Here is a 17048-nt window from a genome sequence, read left to right as displayed (position 1 = left end):
CTTTAGAATCTTGTCCCGTTGTCCAACAAAGTGCTTTAGGAAGTACTGGTACCCACAGGTTTCCTTATTGTAGTCCCCAAATTCCAACTCGAGCCCTTTTAAAGTCAGGGTCCTCAGGTCTTCAGAGTCATAAATCTTTCTCCAGCTTCCCCCAGCCATGAAACTAGCTTACAGCAAGACAGGAAAATTCACAAAACATGAAAATAAGCATTCCCCAATTGTTGAGACCAGAGCAAGGCTTCTGCCAACTAGAAAAAGTTCTCACAGTCAAAACCTTGTAATGTCATACTCAAGTGACATTGACAGTGAAAAATAAAAAAGGAGAAACCCTGCAATGCCTTTTAGAAAACATCCCTCTAGCATTGTGTGTTAGTAAATGTAAATAACTATACAAGCCTAAAAGCAACTATGTACCCAGGATATCTTGCTCACACCAACAGACAGCTGACTGTTCCTTTCCTTGTAATTATTAGTGACATGGCTTTTTCAGAAAAAAGGAGACAGAAAGAAATTCTGAAATTTTGAAAAATTTTAACTGATTTTAAAAATCCTTGGATTCTGGCCAAGCCCCTCTTAACCATTCTTTGCCTCTATTGTCCTCTTAGCTTACAGAACCACTGAAAATGTCCCTACTGGCGTTAACTGTGCAGGCCTATTAGACGCATAGTATAGTTGTTCATGGAAATCGACATAAACTGACATAAATTTGAAACTGGTCCCTGCCTTGCATGTAGCTGTATAAGCCTGAGCAAGTCCTCTCTGTGTCTTGGTTTCCTCTTATGTAAAAGAATATCTGGGTTAGATGCAGTGGCTCATCCCTGTAATCCCAGGACTTTGGGAGGCTGAGGCAGATAAATTACCTGAGGTCAGCAGTTCCAGAACAGCCTAACATGGTGAAACCCAGTCTATAGTAAAAATAAAAAAATTAGACGAGCATGGTGGCGCAGGACTGTGATCCCAGCTACTCGGGAGGCTGAGGCAGGATAATCGCTTGAACCTGGGAGGCAGAAGTTGTGGTGAGCCGAGATCACACCATTGCACTCCAGCCTGGGCAACAAGAGCAAAACTCCATTTAAAAAATAATAATAATTTTTTTAAAAAAGAATATCTAATCAGAATTAACACATATAACCTGCTTACCTGTAGCAGTCATTGTTCTTTAATCCTTACAACAACCCCTAGGAGGAAAGAATTATAATATCTATTTTATAGATAAAACAAATGACGAACAGAGAGGTTGAGTGACTTCCCCAAGGTCACACAGCTAATAAGCTGCAGAGCCAAGATCCTTACGCAGGTTCAAGAGTCCAGCTTCAAATTCCCACACCGACATAGCCTCTGGTAATGAGGATACACGTACTTAGGGCCGTTTTGAGGATTACATGAGAACGTCTGTAAAGTCCAGTATTTGACAAGTGCCTGAGAGATAGCAGCTGTGTTTCACTGGTCAGAAAAAACTGAAGGGAACAACAACAAAAAGATAGCAGCTGTGGTTCTGTGGTTGTTAGAAGTTTTTACCTTCTGCACTGGGAAACCATCAAGACTTTTTGGTTAGGCAGGAGGGGAAAAAAAAAGAGGTTGGAGGGAAGAGGAGGAGGAGGGAAGAGCCAAGGGAGGAAGAGAGAGAGGTGGGGTGTGAAAGGGAGAAAAGGGGCAAACCAGAGAGGCAGGGAGGGGCAGCGGGGGCGCGCTGAACTCAGGAAGACGTCTAGCAGGCTGGGCCTGGAGAGAATAGTGACGGTTTCGCAACTGAAAATCGCTACTCGAGCTTTGCCAGTTGGGGAGACTATACCCATGATACCCGAGGCCTCGGACCCCGAGACCCTGCAGGCCCTCACGTCCGACTCCCACCAGCCTCTGGCCGGGCTCGGGCGTGGACAGGCCCGTCCCTCACGCGGGTCCGCCCCACGCCGGGCGGGGCCTGGGGCCCGCCCCCTCCGCTCGTGGCCTGAGAGTCCCAGGCCCAAACCACGCGATCTCCCGGGGCCGGGCCCGGGCTAGATGGCGACGTGGAGGCGGGACGGCCGGCTGACCGGCGGCCAAAGGCTGCTGTGCGCGGGGCTGGCAGGGGCGCTGAGCCTCAGCCTCACCGCGCCCCTGGAACTCGCCACCGTGCTGGCCCAGGTTGGCGTCGTGCGAGGCCTCGGCCGGGGGCCGTGGGCCACGGGGCACCGGGTGTGGCGGGCAGAGGGGCCCCGGGCCCTGTGGAAGGGGAACGCAGTGGCGTGCCTGCGCCTCTTCCCCTGCAGCGCCGTGCAGCTCGCCGCCTACCGCAAGTAAGAGCCGGGCGGGGCCCGGGAACCAGAGGCCGGACGGGAGTGGGGGTGGGAGCGGGAGTGGGGGTGGCCGCGGCCCGACGCTGCCCTATTGCCTGCACTCTGGGCCCTGGGGTGGGCACGGCCCCCTTGCCGATCACGGGGGCGCCCCTCGGGGCGGTGGGCCACCTCTACAGGCCCCAGAGTGCAGTCCCAACGTTTTTCACGTTCTCTTGGGGTTTCCGCCGCGCAAGATACAGTTTTGTGGTCCTCAGCCCTTGCCCGAGAGGCTTTCCCGGTTGGACCCAGCGAGGAGGTGGAATGCAGCAAAGGGTTTCTGGGAAAGGAATGAAGAGATCTCCAGAGAGATGAGTCCTAACCATTTCTACCGTCCTCCAATTTGGAAACTTTTGCGTTGGCTGCCTTAGGAGGAGAGACACCCTTTTAAAGGTGTGGGTATTTTTCTGTGTGACCCAAGCCCCATTAAGAAAGTGCTTGGTATAGGGAAAGGACCCAATCTATCCATACGAAAAGGCCGGAGATTTCTGCCCACGTATCTCCCCAGCTTAAATAAAGCTTGACTTCAGGGTCCGACAGAGGCTGCAGCTTCCCCTCCCCAAGCTGAGAACGGCTCCTCAGCCTACTACTTCACCCGCCTGGCCTCATTCTTTGGGCCTTTTCCACCTTCTCCCACATCAACAGCTGCTCCTTACTAAAAGATCTAAAGGCTTCCACCGAGCTCAGAGGTACCTGCATTTGAACTGGAAACCAAGCCTAAAAGAATGAATTGGTAGTGGTGGCCTTTCAGGAAGCAGAGATGTTTCCCTGTTGGGGGGATGGTCCCTGTGTTCCTCATTCAGTGGGCACAGTGGCATCTCTGAGATCACCTTGGCTCTGAGCTAGACAAACGGCCCACAGTTGGGAGAGTTGGTCTTGACAATGTAGTTTAGCCTTGGCAGCTAATAGTCAAAGGATTTTGCCTTGACACTGTCACTCACTTGGGATGCCAGAGCTGGAAGGCTCCCTGGCAGCTGACAATCCAAATGGAATCATCCTTATCACCTAGGCCTCTAGGCCAGTATTCATTCTGCCTCTGCCTGAAAATAGAGTTCTCTTCTCTTCCTCTGTAGAGGGACTCCTGGGTAGCATCACGACAAGGCCCTTTTTCCTCCCCACCTCCACTTGCCCTCATCAACATCTGGCCTGCAGTCTGTAAACAGTTCTCCTCTGGACCGGGTGCAGTGGCTCATGCCTATAATCCCAACACTTTGGGAGGCCGAGGCAGGTGGATTACGAGGTCAAGAGATCGAGACCCTTATGACCAACATGACGACATCCCATCTCTACTAAAAATACAAAAATTAGCTGGGAGTGGTGGCACGTGCCTATAGCCCCAGCTACTCGGGAGGCTGATGCAGGAGAATCACTTGAACCTGGGAGGCGGAGGTTGCAGTGAGTCAAGATTGTGCCACTGCACTCCAGCCTGGTGACAGAGTGAGACTGCATCTAAAAAAAAAAAAAAAATTTCAGTTCTCCTTTTAAGTCTTAATGACTCAATTTTTCCCCACTTCACCCTCTTCTCTACAAAGTAGTATGGAAATCTTCCTTCGGATGGGATAAAATATGTCCAGAGGGGTGGGGGACAGAACTTAAAAGGCTGGTTTAAGTATTCTGGCTCTTTTGCTAACCACCTAGTATATGCACATCATTAGGTTTTTATAGATCCTGCCTCCTGCCCTGTGAGGTCCAGAAGACAGGGAGCATTGTGCCTGTTTGACAGATGCAGAAGTCGGCTCAGAGCGATCACACCACTTGTCAGTGACAGAGCTGAGCTCTACCACCTGGCCTTTTAACTCCAGATCTCATATTCTTTCTATTAAATCATGCTGCCTCTCTGCATCCATTTTGCATTAATTTAGTTAGACAACATTAAGTCCCCACTGTGTGCATGATGCTGGGGACAATGCCGGAATGGAAGGCTCATAGTCCCTCTGCCCCAGGAGCTTACAGAGTAATAGAAGAATAAGACTAACATGGCCATGACCGTAACATACAAGGTAACATGTGATTGTCATGGATAATGTGCTCTGTAAATGTGCCCTTCTGATGAGCCATGAGGAGGAGAAAATGTGAAGACTTCATAGAGGAGGAAAAAAAATTGAGTTTGGCATTGAGAGAATGAGTAGGAGTCTGCTGGGCACAGATGGGGAGAAAGATACTGCGGGTGATGTCAGCAAAGGCACGGAGGTAGGAAGGCAAGCAGCACGACAGGAAATATGGCCAGAAAAGCAGGTTGGAATGAGATCTTAGAGGGTTGGATTAAGGAGTTTGGACTTGACTTGGTATCCCAGGGTAGCCGTGGGAGGTTTTTGTGAGTGATGAAGGGAGGAGTGCTGTGATGAAAGCAATTCAATGGAAATTGTCATCACATGGTGGCCAAGTGAGACGAGTAGAGTGGAGGAAGACTGGAGACAGCAGGATGAGTTAGGAACCTGTTGCCCTGGTCCACATGGCAGCTGAGGGCACCGGTAGTCAGTGACTGTGGGAGGAGAGGGGAGGAGATGTGTGGGAGAACAAGAACAGAGACTTCCCTGGGCTAGGTTTGCTAGGAATTTTTTTTACCCTACAGGATTATTTTCTTTCTGGAAACTGAAAGGAATTATTTTGATAAATGGCAAGGTATAGTTGAAAAGCAAAGTGATTGATTAATCATGCTGCTGTCCTACCTACATAAACATGATAATCTTGATTCATCAAGATACTGATTCACTTCTACTCTTTTCTGACCATGAATTTGCAAAACACTTGGCTGGGGGCCTGTGATCATTAGTTTGAACAAAACATAAACATCCAGAATGTTCGTGGAATGGGGTGGTTACATGACTTGTCCACAAACACAATTAATGGAAGAGCTGGAACTTGAAGCTTGGTCTTCTGGCTCCTTAATTCAGGGCTCTGTCCACTATCACACAGCAGAAATATCTCCTTAGTTGGATTTACAATCAAGAGTCCACTCAGTAGTCTATTGGGAGCTGGGTTATTGTAATGGGTGGCTTTCAGATGTATCAAATAGAAGACCCTCCCACACTTGTAACTTCACAACTGCTTGTATATCTTGTCTATTAGACATTAGTTTGGGTCCCTGAAGCTCTGAAATTGTTCATAACCAACACTGTTTCCTTATTGAATAAGCACTTTATGAGCCTGTGTTTGGCTGCGTTGCCTGTTAACCTGTTAGGTCGAAGTGTTGGTAGTTCTAATTACATATATCCAGGGTGTGTGTTGTATCTGTGCTGGTTAAAAGGAAAGGGTTGCTGCAATTCACCAGTGTATCCAGTCTCACTGGAAAAAGCTTCTGTGCATGTATGTGTGAGGGTGGGAGGAAGAACAGAAAAGGGAACACTGACACCCTAGCCAATCAGGCAAGAGTTTAAGATGCCCAGACCAGGATGATGTCACTGGTGGACTATCAGGGTTGCCTGCCTTGACTCTGAAATTCTAAGGGGAACAATTGGTAGGCATTATCTCTGTATCAGATGGGAGAAGTCTGAGAAAAAAGGACTTCTTATGGTTCTTCTTTTTAATTGTGTATATTTGATATTGAGACTCTATAAAAGAAACTGACATAAAATACAGCTCCTTTTCCTAGTTCATCCAGTCATTCAGTGAATTAAGGGCCTGTTTCCTCTCCACTTGCCCCTACCTGTCATTTCCTTGTCAGAAGTGTTGAACTCCCTTAGGCTCTATGCTGAGGGCTAACACAGGGTCTGCTACATTGTAGATGTTCAGTAAATGGGTAATGAATTAATGGTGCTCTAGAAGTGACCAGGTGGGATGGGGAATAAGAGTGGGACAAGGAGGCCAGGTGCGGTGGCTCACGCCTGTAATCCCAACACTTTGGGAGGCCAAGGTGGGCAAATCATGAGGTCAGGAGTTTGAGACCATCCTGGCCAATATGGTGAAACCCCATCTCTGCTAAAAATACAAAAATTGGCCACATGCCTGTGGTCCCAGCTACTCGGAAAGCTGAGGCAGGAGAATCACTTGAACCTGGGAGGCAGAAGTTGTAGTGAGCCAAGATTGCACCACTGCACTCCAGCCTGGAAGACAGAATGAGACTCTATCTCAAAAAAAAAAAAAAAAACAGTGGGACAAGGAGAATGAATGGTGTTTCTTTGAACATTTCAAACTCTACCTTCTAGGGTTCCAGCTTGCTGCAGATCACCCCTTCAGTCAAAAATTTCTACTTCCTCTGTTTCCCCTGCCTTTCCTAAGGTTCTCCTCCAACTTCCAGGGCAGAGAGGAGGGAGGAATGAGGAAGCAGACAGGCAAGCAGTACAACTGAGGCAGATGGTCTATTAGTGAATACCAGCTGTTTGGGAAAAACTCGGTCAAATGGGGTTTTCCTGCTCTCATACCACAACAACTCTCAACACGGAAGACTTCTGTGACCAAATGTGTGAGAGATTTCCCCACGCTCTAATAAATGGATACCAGCTAGGTGTCCTCCAATTCAGTTCTGACATTGTCTACCCAGACACAGCATCATATATCACAGGTTGAGGGCTTAGTCACCAAGACTGGCCACCCACCAGACACTAGTCACAAGTCCAGGCCTCCAGAAATTCTTTAAAAAAAAAAGACTGAGTCTCACTCTGTGACCCAGGCTGGAGTGCAGTGGCGTGATCCTGGCTCATTGCAACTTCCGCCTCTTGGGTTCAAACTATTCTCCTGCCTCAGCCTCCCAAGTAGCTGGGATTACAGGCGCCCACCACCTCACCCAGCTAATTTTTGTAATTTTTTTTAGTAGAGATGGGGTTTTGCCATATTAGCCAGGCTGGTCTCAAACTCCTGACCTCAAGAGGTCTGCATGCCTCAGCCTCCCAAAGTGCTGGGATTGAGCCACCATGCCTAGCCAGGCCTCCAGAACTTCTGACCAACCAGCTTCAAGTTTGGGTTCCCAAGACCCACTCTTTGGGTTCAATTAATTTTCTAGTGTGGCTCACAGAACTCAGGGAAATACTTAGTGTTTACCAGTTAACTGTAGAGGATATCACAAAGGATACAGATGAAGAGATGTGAAGGGTGAGGTAAGGGGCAAGGGGCGTGGAGCTTCCATGCCCTCCCTGGGCACACCAAACTTCAGGAACCTCCAAGTGTTCAGCCATCCAGAAGCTTCCCAAACCCTGTCCTCTTGGGTTTTTACGGAAGCTTCGTTACAGAGGCATGATTGACAACCATGCAGAAATGTGAATGGACCAAAAGCATATGATCTAAACCCAGCAAGTCCTGTCTGTTGAGACTTTTCTTGGCTTCTGTGCAGCATTCCTTTCTCTAGGGCAGAGGTGTCCAATCTTTTGGTTTCCGTGGGCCACACTGGAAGAAAAAGAATTGTCTTGGGCCACACGTAAAATACACTAACACTAACAATAGCTGATGAACTTTAAAAAAAAATTGCAAAAAAATCTCATAATGTTTTAAGAAAGTTTACAAATTTGTGTTGGGTCACATTCAAAGCCATCCTGGGCCATATGCAGCCTGTGGGCCATGCGTTAGACAGGCTTGCTCTAGAGTATGGGGAAGGACCGATCTGGAATAAGGATCTTTTGACCCACAACCAGATTAGAGTCCTACCTTGGGGAGGTAAAAATAGGGCAAGAAGCCGGGCGCCGTGGCTCACACCTGTAATCCCAGCCCTTTGGGAGGCCGAGGCGGGTGGATCACGAGGTCAGGAGTTAAAGACCAGCCTGGCCAAATTGGTGAAACCCTATCTGTATTAAAAATACAAAAAATTAACGGGCCGTGGTGGCACATGCCTGTAGTCCCAGCTGCTTGGGAGGCTGAGGCAGGAGAATTGCTTGAACATGGGAGGCAGAGGTTGCAGTGAGCCGAGATTGTGCCACTGCGCTCCACTCCAGCCAGAACAAGAGAGCGAGACTCTGTCTCAAAAAAAAAAAAAAACAAAAAAAGATAAAGCTGAAGTCCTCTTTATTTTCATTCCCAGTCCCATCCCCTCTCTACTTTCCCAAAAGTCTGTTTTTATGCTTCATATGTATGTTTCCAACTGTAAATAATATAAGATACTGTTTTGTGGGTATTTGTAAATAGTTGGTTTTCATGTAGAAAAGATCACTCTGAAGCTTGCTTTTTAATTCAACATTATGCTTTTATGTTTATCCATATTGTTAAACTCATTCTAAGCTCATTCATTTAGTACCCATTGTAAATATCATCCATTGTATGATGATACCACTATTCATCCATTTGCCTGCGATGGACATTTAGCTTGTTTTTCACACTGCTATGTCTTTGTATGTACACATGCAAGAGTTTCTCTAGGGGGTGCACCTAGAAATGGGATAAAGGTAGATGTTTTTACAATTTTACTAGACACTACAAAGTGGCCATACCAATTTACATTTCTCTCAGCACTGGGTAAGAGTTCCTGTTTGCACACATCCCCACCATCAGTTGAGATTATCAGACTTTTTAATCTTTGCCAATCTGCTGGGTGAGAAATGATATCTTGTTATTGTTTTTGTCATTTCACTGACAAATAATGAGGCAAACATCTCTCATAATTATTCAACCAACATATTTTTAAAACTCAGCCAGGCGTTGTGGCTCACACCTGTAATCGCAACACTGTGGGAGGCCAAGGCAGGCAGATCACCTGAGGTCAGGAGTTCGAGACCAGCCTGGCCAACATGGTGAAACCCCATCTGTACTAAAACTACAAAAATTAACTGGGCATGGTAGTGTGTGCCTGTAGTTCCAGCTACTAGGGAGACTGAGGCATGAGAATTGCTTGAACCTGGGGAGCAGAGGTTGCAGTGAGCTAAGATCATGCCACTGCACTCCAGCCTGGGTGATAACAGAGTGAGAGTCTGCCTAAAAAACAACAACAACAACAACAACAAAAAAAAAACACAATTACTGAGAAACTCAAAGTTATCAATTCAAGAAATTTTGTTCCTTTTAAATTTCAGCAGAACTGAAAGATTGCACTCCAGTTTGATATTTACCAGGTACTTCTGTGCATTTATGCCCCACAGGCAAGCCAGGGTTGATAGTTAGATAAAAGTAGAAAATGCTTAAAGTGGGAAGGACTTGGGATAGATGTAAATAAGAAAGTTAGGTATCTCTTCCTTATGGCCAACTTAGCATCACAGAAATACAGAAAAATGTAAATGTTATTCATGAATGTTTATATAGTATTGTAGTAACTTTTCACTTTGTAAAGCACTTTGAAATGCTGGAAAATATTTCAAGAACTAGTGGAGAGAACTCTATCACAATCCATAGCTGATTCCTCTGGCCTTTCTCCTTATTTTCTCCCAGGTTTGTGGTACTATTCACAGATGACCTGGGCCACATTTCCCAGTGGAGCTCCATCATGGCTGGGAGTCTCGCAGGCATGGTTTCCACCGTTGTAACATATCCTACAGACCTTATCAAAACCCGCTTGATCGTACAGAACATGCTGGAACCATCGTACAGGGGGCTCCTCCATGCTTTTTCTACTATTTACCAACAGGAAGGGTTCCTGGCCCTTTATCGAGGGGTTTCCCTCACTGTTGTAGGTAAGATGGACCTTTTCACCTTGTCCAAGAAAAGGCTGTGTCCTCTGAAATATACAAATGTATTGTATACTTTCATGAGCCACTAAATCAGTTTAACTGAGGTCAAGGTTGTATGGATTCAACCTACGTAGAGCCAATTAGTTTCATTCTATTACATAGTCATACACTCTACTCCTAAACTTTGGGGGTTTTGTTTGTTTGTTTGTTTGTTTGTTTGTTTTGAGACAGAGTCTCACTCTGTTGCCCAGGCTGGAGTACAGTGGCGCCATCTCAGTTCATACAACCTCTGCCTCCTGGGTTCAAGCGATTCTCCTGCCTCAGCCTCCCTAGTAGCTGGGATTACAGGTGCACGCCACCATGCTCGGCTAATATTTTTGTATTTTTAGTAGAGATGGGGTTTCACCATGTTGGCCAGGCTGGTCTTGAATCATGACCTCGTGATCCTCCCGTCTTAGGCTCCCAAAGTGCTGGGATTACAGGCATGAGCCACCGTGCCCGGCCTCACTCCTAAACTTTGGCCAGTTATATCCCCAAGAGGGGAGTAGGACAGAAAGTGGAGGTAACTCAGCAAACTGGTAGGAATGCAATCCTAACCACTCCCCATCTGACTGCAGAAGGAGTCTTCAGTGTGCATACACGTTTTTATGCCATGAGGGCAACTAGGGTAGCAACTGTGTCTTCTGGGGTCTTTGTAACCTTTGCCAGAGCTACACATTTATGGCCCATTTGCAAAATCCAGTAGACTTTTACCCTTTATCTGACCTTGGTTGTAGCATCTGATAAGGTTGATCACCCCTTCTTCTGGAAACTTGGCTTCCAGGAGCCCTCTGAGTCCTGGGTGTCTTCCCATCTCTCTGGCAGCTCTTATCTGACTTAACTCAGCCCAGTCATCTGACACTGCCAGCTCCTACATGTTGGTCTTCCCTTGGGCTCCTTCCTTAGCTTTCTTTTTACCCTCCCTTTTAGCTTGCTTCTCATCCTCCAAACCCTCCCTGGGTGGCCTCATCTATGGTAGTGGCTTAAACAAGTGTCACTGTACTCCGTGACTCTCATTCTCTACTTCTTTAATAACAGTGACCAACTTCTGGGGGAAAGTACTTACCGCATTTTGGATACTGTGCCAAATGCATTGCATGCAGTTTCTCATGAGGCCTTATGTTACAGATGAGGAGATAGATGCTTCAGGAAGCTAAGTGACTTACCCAAGGCCACAGAGATAGAAAGCAGGAGAAACTAGCAATAGAACTCCAGAGCCCTCTGTTATCCCCTGACCCAATACCAATTCCCTAATGGTAGTATGAGTCCCTGCTGTTGGACACCTTCACCTCCATGCTCCCTAGGCACATCAAGTTCAAGACTAACCCTGATGTCCTCATTAATCTCAAACTAGGTCTTCCTCCTGTGTTTCCTAATGAATGAGACTACCTTCTTTTCACCCATGGCCCAAGCCAGAAAAAAACCTAGGGATCACTTCAATTTATCCTCTCACTCCATCCCCACTTGAATCACCAAGTCCTGTCAATTTGGCTCATCCTCTTTCTCACAGATTCTTGCAACTCAGAATATCAGGGTCTCCCACAGACTTTGGCTCCTACCTGCTTCCACTGTTGGTCTCTCCTGCCCCAGTCTCCCTGTGTACTGCTGCCCGGCTGAGGTGATCTCTCCATGTGTAATTTCATCGTTTCACGGCCCTCATTTCACTGCCCTCCTTAAAAGTATTCAGCGACTCCTGAGCTACAAGAGAAAGCCCAAATTCCTTAGGACATTTCAGATCCTTCTGACCTGGCCCATGCCAATCCTACCTCATCTCCTGCCACACCTCCACCTGCATTCATGCTCCAGCCATTCAGAAAAACTTGAATTTCCTAGAAATACCACTCCCTTTGTACATGCTGTTCCCTCTGCCTTTTCACTCTGTCAGTGTCTCATGAAGCCCTATTCATTCCCCAAGACCCAAATCAAAAGTACTCTCTTCCATCAAGTCCCTCCTGACTCCCCCAGGCAAAATTAATTCCTTTGATCCTTGTGTACCTACTGCATGTCATAGAGTCCCCCTGTTGTTGCACACATCAGGGGTGTTATACTTAATTTTCCCTAGCTGTCTTTTCTCCTCAATGATGAGCATCTCCAGAAATTAGCCTGCCCCTCTTTCAATTCCCAGTGCCTGGCATAGGGCCCGGCACATAACCTAAGCTTTCCAGATGTTTTCCGAATGAAGGTATATGGAAGGTTGGTGAGCCAATTAAATAAACATTACATTTTTCTAAAGATAAGCAATCTCTTATATTATCCCCTATTTTTTTTTTAAGACGGGGTTTCACCATGTTGATCAGGCTGGTCTTGAACTCCTGACCTCAGGTGATCCACCCGCCTTGGCCTCCAAAGTGCTTGGATTACAGGCGTGAGCCACCACGCCCGGCCTATCCCCTATTTTTAATTTCATTTTGAGGGAGAAATTTAGTCCCTCTGTAAACCAAAGATGGCTCCTAAAGTTTCTGGAAGTTTGTGAAAGTGACACCTACTGTATTGCTTGCTCACCGTCTCAGTTCCTGGAAAGGTGAGGAAGCCATACATTGTAGGGTACCCACTGGGCCATGATATGACCACATCATTCCCAAAGGTGAGGTCAGGTGACCTCCCTCACCACCAAGAGTCTCTCACTTTCCAGTTTTCACAGACTGTTTCCTTCTCAGCTAGAGATCAGTCCCTCCTGTCCTCCAAAACATAATGAGGTGCTGCCCACTGATTTTCTTTTTTTACTGGAGTGATTTTTCCCCAACATTAAAAAAAAGCTTCAAACATCCAGAAAAATTAAAAGAAGTGTAGAGTACACACCCATGGACTATCTAGATGCGACAATTAACATTTTGCTACCCATCCCTCCAGCCATTCATCAGCCATCTTTTTTTTTTTGAGACAGAGTCTGTCTGTCGCCCAGGCTGGAGTGCAGTGGTGTAATCTCGGCTCACTGCAACCTCTGCCTCGCCAGTTCAAGCAATTCTCCTGTTTCAGCCTCCTGAGTAGCTGGGATTATAGGCATGCGCAGTTACTTTTTGTATTTTTAGTAGAGATAGGGTTTCACCATGTTGGCCAGGCTGGTCTCGAACTCCTGACCTCAAGTGATCTGCCCGCCTTGGTGCTGGGATTACAGGCGTGAGCTACTGTGCCCAGCCAGTCCATCTTTTTTTGTTTGTTTGTTTGTTTTATGATTTCAGTGTAACTTGCAAATATCAGTACACTTTACCCCTAAACCATTCAACATGTGTATGATTAACTAGAGTTCAATATTTATGGGTTATTTTTGTTTTTTTTTTTTTTTGGAAACAGAGTTCTGCTCTTGTCACCCATGCTGGAGGGCGGTAACATGATCTCAGCTCACTGAAACCTACGCCTCCTGGGTTCAAACAATTCTTCTGTCTCAGCCTGTGGCTGGGATTACAGGTGCCTGCCACCATGCCTAGTTCCTTTTTGTATTTTTAGTAGAGATGAGGTTTCACCTTGTTGACAATATTGGCTATTCTTAAACTCCTGACCTCAGGTGATCCGCCCCCTTGGCCTCCCAAAGTGCCGGGATTACAGGCCTGAGCCACCGCGCTCAGCCCATGTACGTTTTTTTTTAAAGTGCAATTTACATCCAGCAAAGTGGACAGACCTTTAGTGAACCATATGATGCATTTTGACAAATGACACAACCCCTACCAAAATAGATTATCATAACTCAAGAAAGTTCCCTCAAGCTCCTTGGGTTGGGGGGATTTTAAGAAGCCTAGAGCCCCTCCTATTTACTTTCTCTGGAACCCCCTCCCCCAGGCATTTATGTTCTCAAACCAGTGTTTTCCCAAGACAGCAGCAGCCTCTCCCTGGCCTTGTTTTGCAGGTGCTCTGCCGTTCTCTGCTGGCTCTCTTCTTGTTTACATGAACCTGGAGAAAATCTGGAATGGACCCCGAGATCAATTCTCTCTCCTGCAGAACTTTGCTAATGTCTGTCTGGCTGCTGCAGTGACCCAGACCCTCTCCTTTCCCTTCGACACTGTGAAGAGAAAGATGCAGGTGAGGAGTTATAGGGGCGGGTGGGGGTGGAATGCTTTGCAGTGTTTGTGGGCGTGGTGGCAGGTGCCTGTAATCCCAGCTACTCAGGAGGCTGAGGCAGGAGAATCACTTGAACTTGGGAGGCACAGGTTGCAGTGAGCTGAGATTATGCCACTGCACTACAGCCTGGGTGACACAGAAATACTCTGTCTCCAAAAAAGAAAAAAGAAAAAAAAAAGAAGCCTCCAGATGAAACTGCCTTTTCTTTCCAATCTTCCTGATTATATCACTTGTGGCTCTCCTTCCTCCAAAACCAGCAGAGAGTAGAATGTGACATGCAGCTTGCTAATGCTCCCTGTTCTTGCTGCCTCTACAGCTAGGATGCCACTCTTGCTTTCCTCACTGTGCCCTACCACAGTGAAGCAGACTGGATAGGACCAACATAAGCTAGGAACTGTAGCTAACAAGGCTCCAGCATCCCTGACTCCCTCGCTGAGGAAGGAACTGCATTTAAAACGGGGTGGCATCTTAGTGAGACCACTGAGGCAAAATCCTAGAATCAGAGGTCCCACAGTGAGTAATTGACTTAGCCTAGAATAAACCAATTTTGATCAAAGAAAAATCGGACTGGTTCAAATAACGTTGGATGGATAACAGTTATATCTGTACAGTGGGGGCAGGCCCAGAATCCTAGCAGGGCTGAGGCGCTGTATCTTCTCTTAGCCCTGCTCAGGCCCTTAAAATTCAAAAGTAGCTAATGCATGCTGGGCTTAGTACCTAGGTGATGGGTTGATAGGTGCAGCAAACCACCATGGCACACATTCACCTGTGTGACAACCTGCACATCCTATGCACATACCACATAACTAAAAATACAAATTGGCTGGGCATGGGGGTTCATGCCTGTAATCCCAGCACTTTAGGAGGCCAAGGCAGGTGGATTATAAGGTCAGGAGCCAGCCTGGCCAACATGGCAAAACCCCGTCTCTACTAAAAATACAAAAATTAAGCAGGGGTGGTGGCAGGTAATCCTGGTTACTCAAGAGGCTGAGGCAAAAGAATCAGTGAGCCGAGATCGTGCCGTTGCACTCCAGCCTGGGTGACAAGAGCAAGACATCTCAAAAAAAAAATTAAAATTAAAAACAATTCCACTTCCATAGGCTAGCCTGTCTCTGTGGCCTCTTCTGGGCAAATCCTGATTTATACAAGCAATATATTCCTGGAAGAACTCTATGGAAATTAATTTGGGGTTAGCTGAATCCAAGTTTAAATGATCAGTCCCAGCTGAGTTTGGTTTCCCCGTGACTCTAACTTGTCCTTGCTCAATGCCCCTCCCTGCTCCTGCCTTCCCTCTGTAGTATTCCCGGCTGCCCTGGGCCATCTTACCTCAGCACTAAACAGCCTGAAGGTGCTTATCAAAGCTGCCTTGAGACAAAACACACTATGATTACACTCAACAATGCCACTCCACTCTGAAAATTTTATCTGTCTGGGTGGCATTCCTTTCCTATCCTTTTCCAAACAGATAAATAAATCATTGGTAAGAAATCCTTATATATTAAAGGTATTAACCCTTTGTCATTTTCCCAGTTTGACATTTAGCACTTTTTTTTTTTTTTTAGACGGAGTCTCACTGTCTCCCAGGCTGGAGTGCAGGGGCACAATCTCAGCTCACTGCAACCTTCTCCTCCTGGATTCAAGTCATTCTCCTGCCTCAGCTTCCCAAGTAGCTGGGACTGCAAATGTGTGCCACTACACCCAGCTAATTTTTGTATTTTTAGTAGACATGGGATTTCACTACATGTTGGTCAAGCTGGTCTCAAACTCCTGAGCTCAGGAGATCCACCCAACTCAGCCTCCCAAAGTGCTGGGATTGCAGGCGTGAGCCTCCGTGCCCACCGACATTTGGTTTCTAATGCTGTTTATGTGTCGGTGGTGGTAGGGTTTTGTTGTACATATTTTTAGAATTTTATCTAATTATATCTATTAGTATTATTTTTTGTTTCTCACTTTGCTTTTCTGCTTAAATGTAAAGTCTGCTTAGTGCATGCTTATCTTTTTAAAAAAAAAAAAAAGAAAGAAAGAAAATATTTCTAACTTTAATGTACATTTGGGAGGCCATCATGGGAGGATCACTTGAGCCCAGTAGTTTGAGACCAGCCTCAACAACATAGTGAGACCTTGTCTCTACTAAAAATAAAAAATTACCTGGGCATGGTGGTGTGTACTTGTGCCTGGGACACAGCTACTTGGGCGACTAAGGCAGGAGGAGGATTACTTGGGCCCAAGAGGTTGAGATCACAGTGAGCTATAATATTGCCACTGCATTTCAGCCTGGGTGACAGAGAGAGACTTTGTCTCAAAGAGAAAAAAAGTAATGCACATATACTTAAAAATGGTTACAATGGTTCATTTTATGTATGTTTGACCACAGTGAAAAAAGTAATATGCATAAGTTGTAGAAAATTTGGGAGATACAGAAAAGTACAAAAAGGAAAATAAATTACCCGTAGCACAACGCCCATGGATTATAATGATTAATAGTTTTCCTCCTATGGATCTTCACATATATACATATACACACTCACACACACACACATATAAATATATATAAGGTTATTTCTTTTACAAAATTGTGTTCACACTGTATATAAAAATTAGTATTCTTCTTTTTTCACTTATTATATGATGGGCATTTCCCTGAACCATTAAATATTTAATTATCAAATAATATTCCACCATATGGATATGCCAGAAATATGTAACAATTTCTCATTTTTTAAAATATTTAGGCTTTTTCTAATTCTTCAGCATAATAACATTGTAATGAAAACCTTTGTGTTCTTTTCATATCTGTGATGATATCTTTAGGCTATATTCCTAGAAACTGACTTTTAGGTCACAAAATATGAACAATTCTGACTCTTCATGAAATTTGTACTCCAGAAAGGTTGTAAGTTTGTAAATTGCACAGTAAAGAGAAGTGGTTCAGCTTCTAAACTCTCTAGATTAATTGATATTAATTATCAATAGTAATTACTTTTAAAATCATTGTGAACCTAATTGCTGAAAAATAGTATTCCATTGTTTTAATTTGAATTTTATTGATCATAAGCAAGGTTGCACTGGCCTTTTGTGTTTCTTTGTAAGTTCTGTGTTTATGTCTATGCCCTATTTTTCT

At 45.6% G+C, this 17048-nt stretch overlaps 1 protein-coding gene across 1 annotated transcript in view; it reads left to right on the top strand.

Moving 5' to 3' along the window:
* The first annotated feature begins 1892 nt into the window (after positions 1–1892).
* SLC25A43 (solute carrier family 25 member 43) overlaps positions 1893–17048 on the top strand; it is a 50650-nt gene continuing 35494 nt past the window's right edge. The window contains exons 1-3 of the mRNA XM_017511247.2: positions 1893–2276; positions 9597–9838; positions 13716–13888. Coding sequence (XP_017366736.1) covers positions 2002–2276; positions 9597–9838; positions 13716–13888 — 690 coding nt within the window. The 5' untranslated portion in view covers positions 1893–2001. The remainder of the gene's footprint in view (positions 2277–9596; positions 9839–13715; positions 13889–17048) is intronic.

Source organism: Cebus imitator, unplaced genomic scaffold, assembly GCF_001604975.1.
Source record: "Cebus imitator isolate Cc_AM_T3 unplaced genomic scaffold, Cebus_imitator-1.0 Scaffold445, whole genome shotgun sequence".
Classification (NCBI taxonomy): Eukaryota; Metazoa; Chordata; class Mammalia; order Primates; family Cebidae; genus Cebus; species Cebus imitator.
The sequence above is the reverse complement of the archived record's forward strand: the minus strand, read 5'-3'. Positions and strand labels throughout refer to the sequence as shown.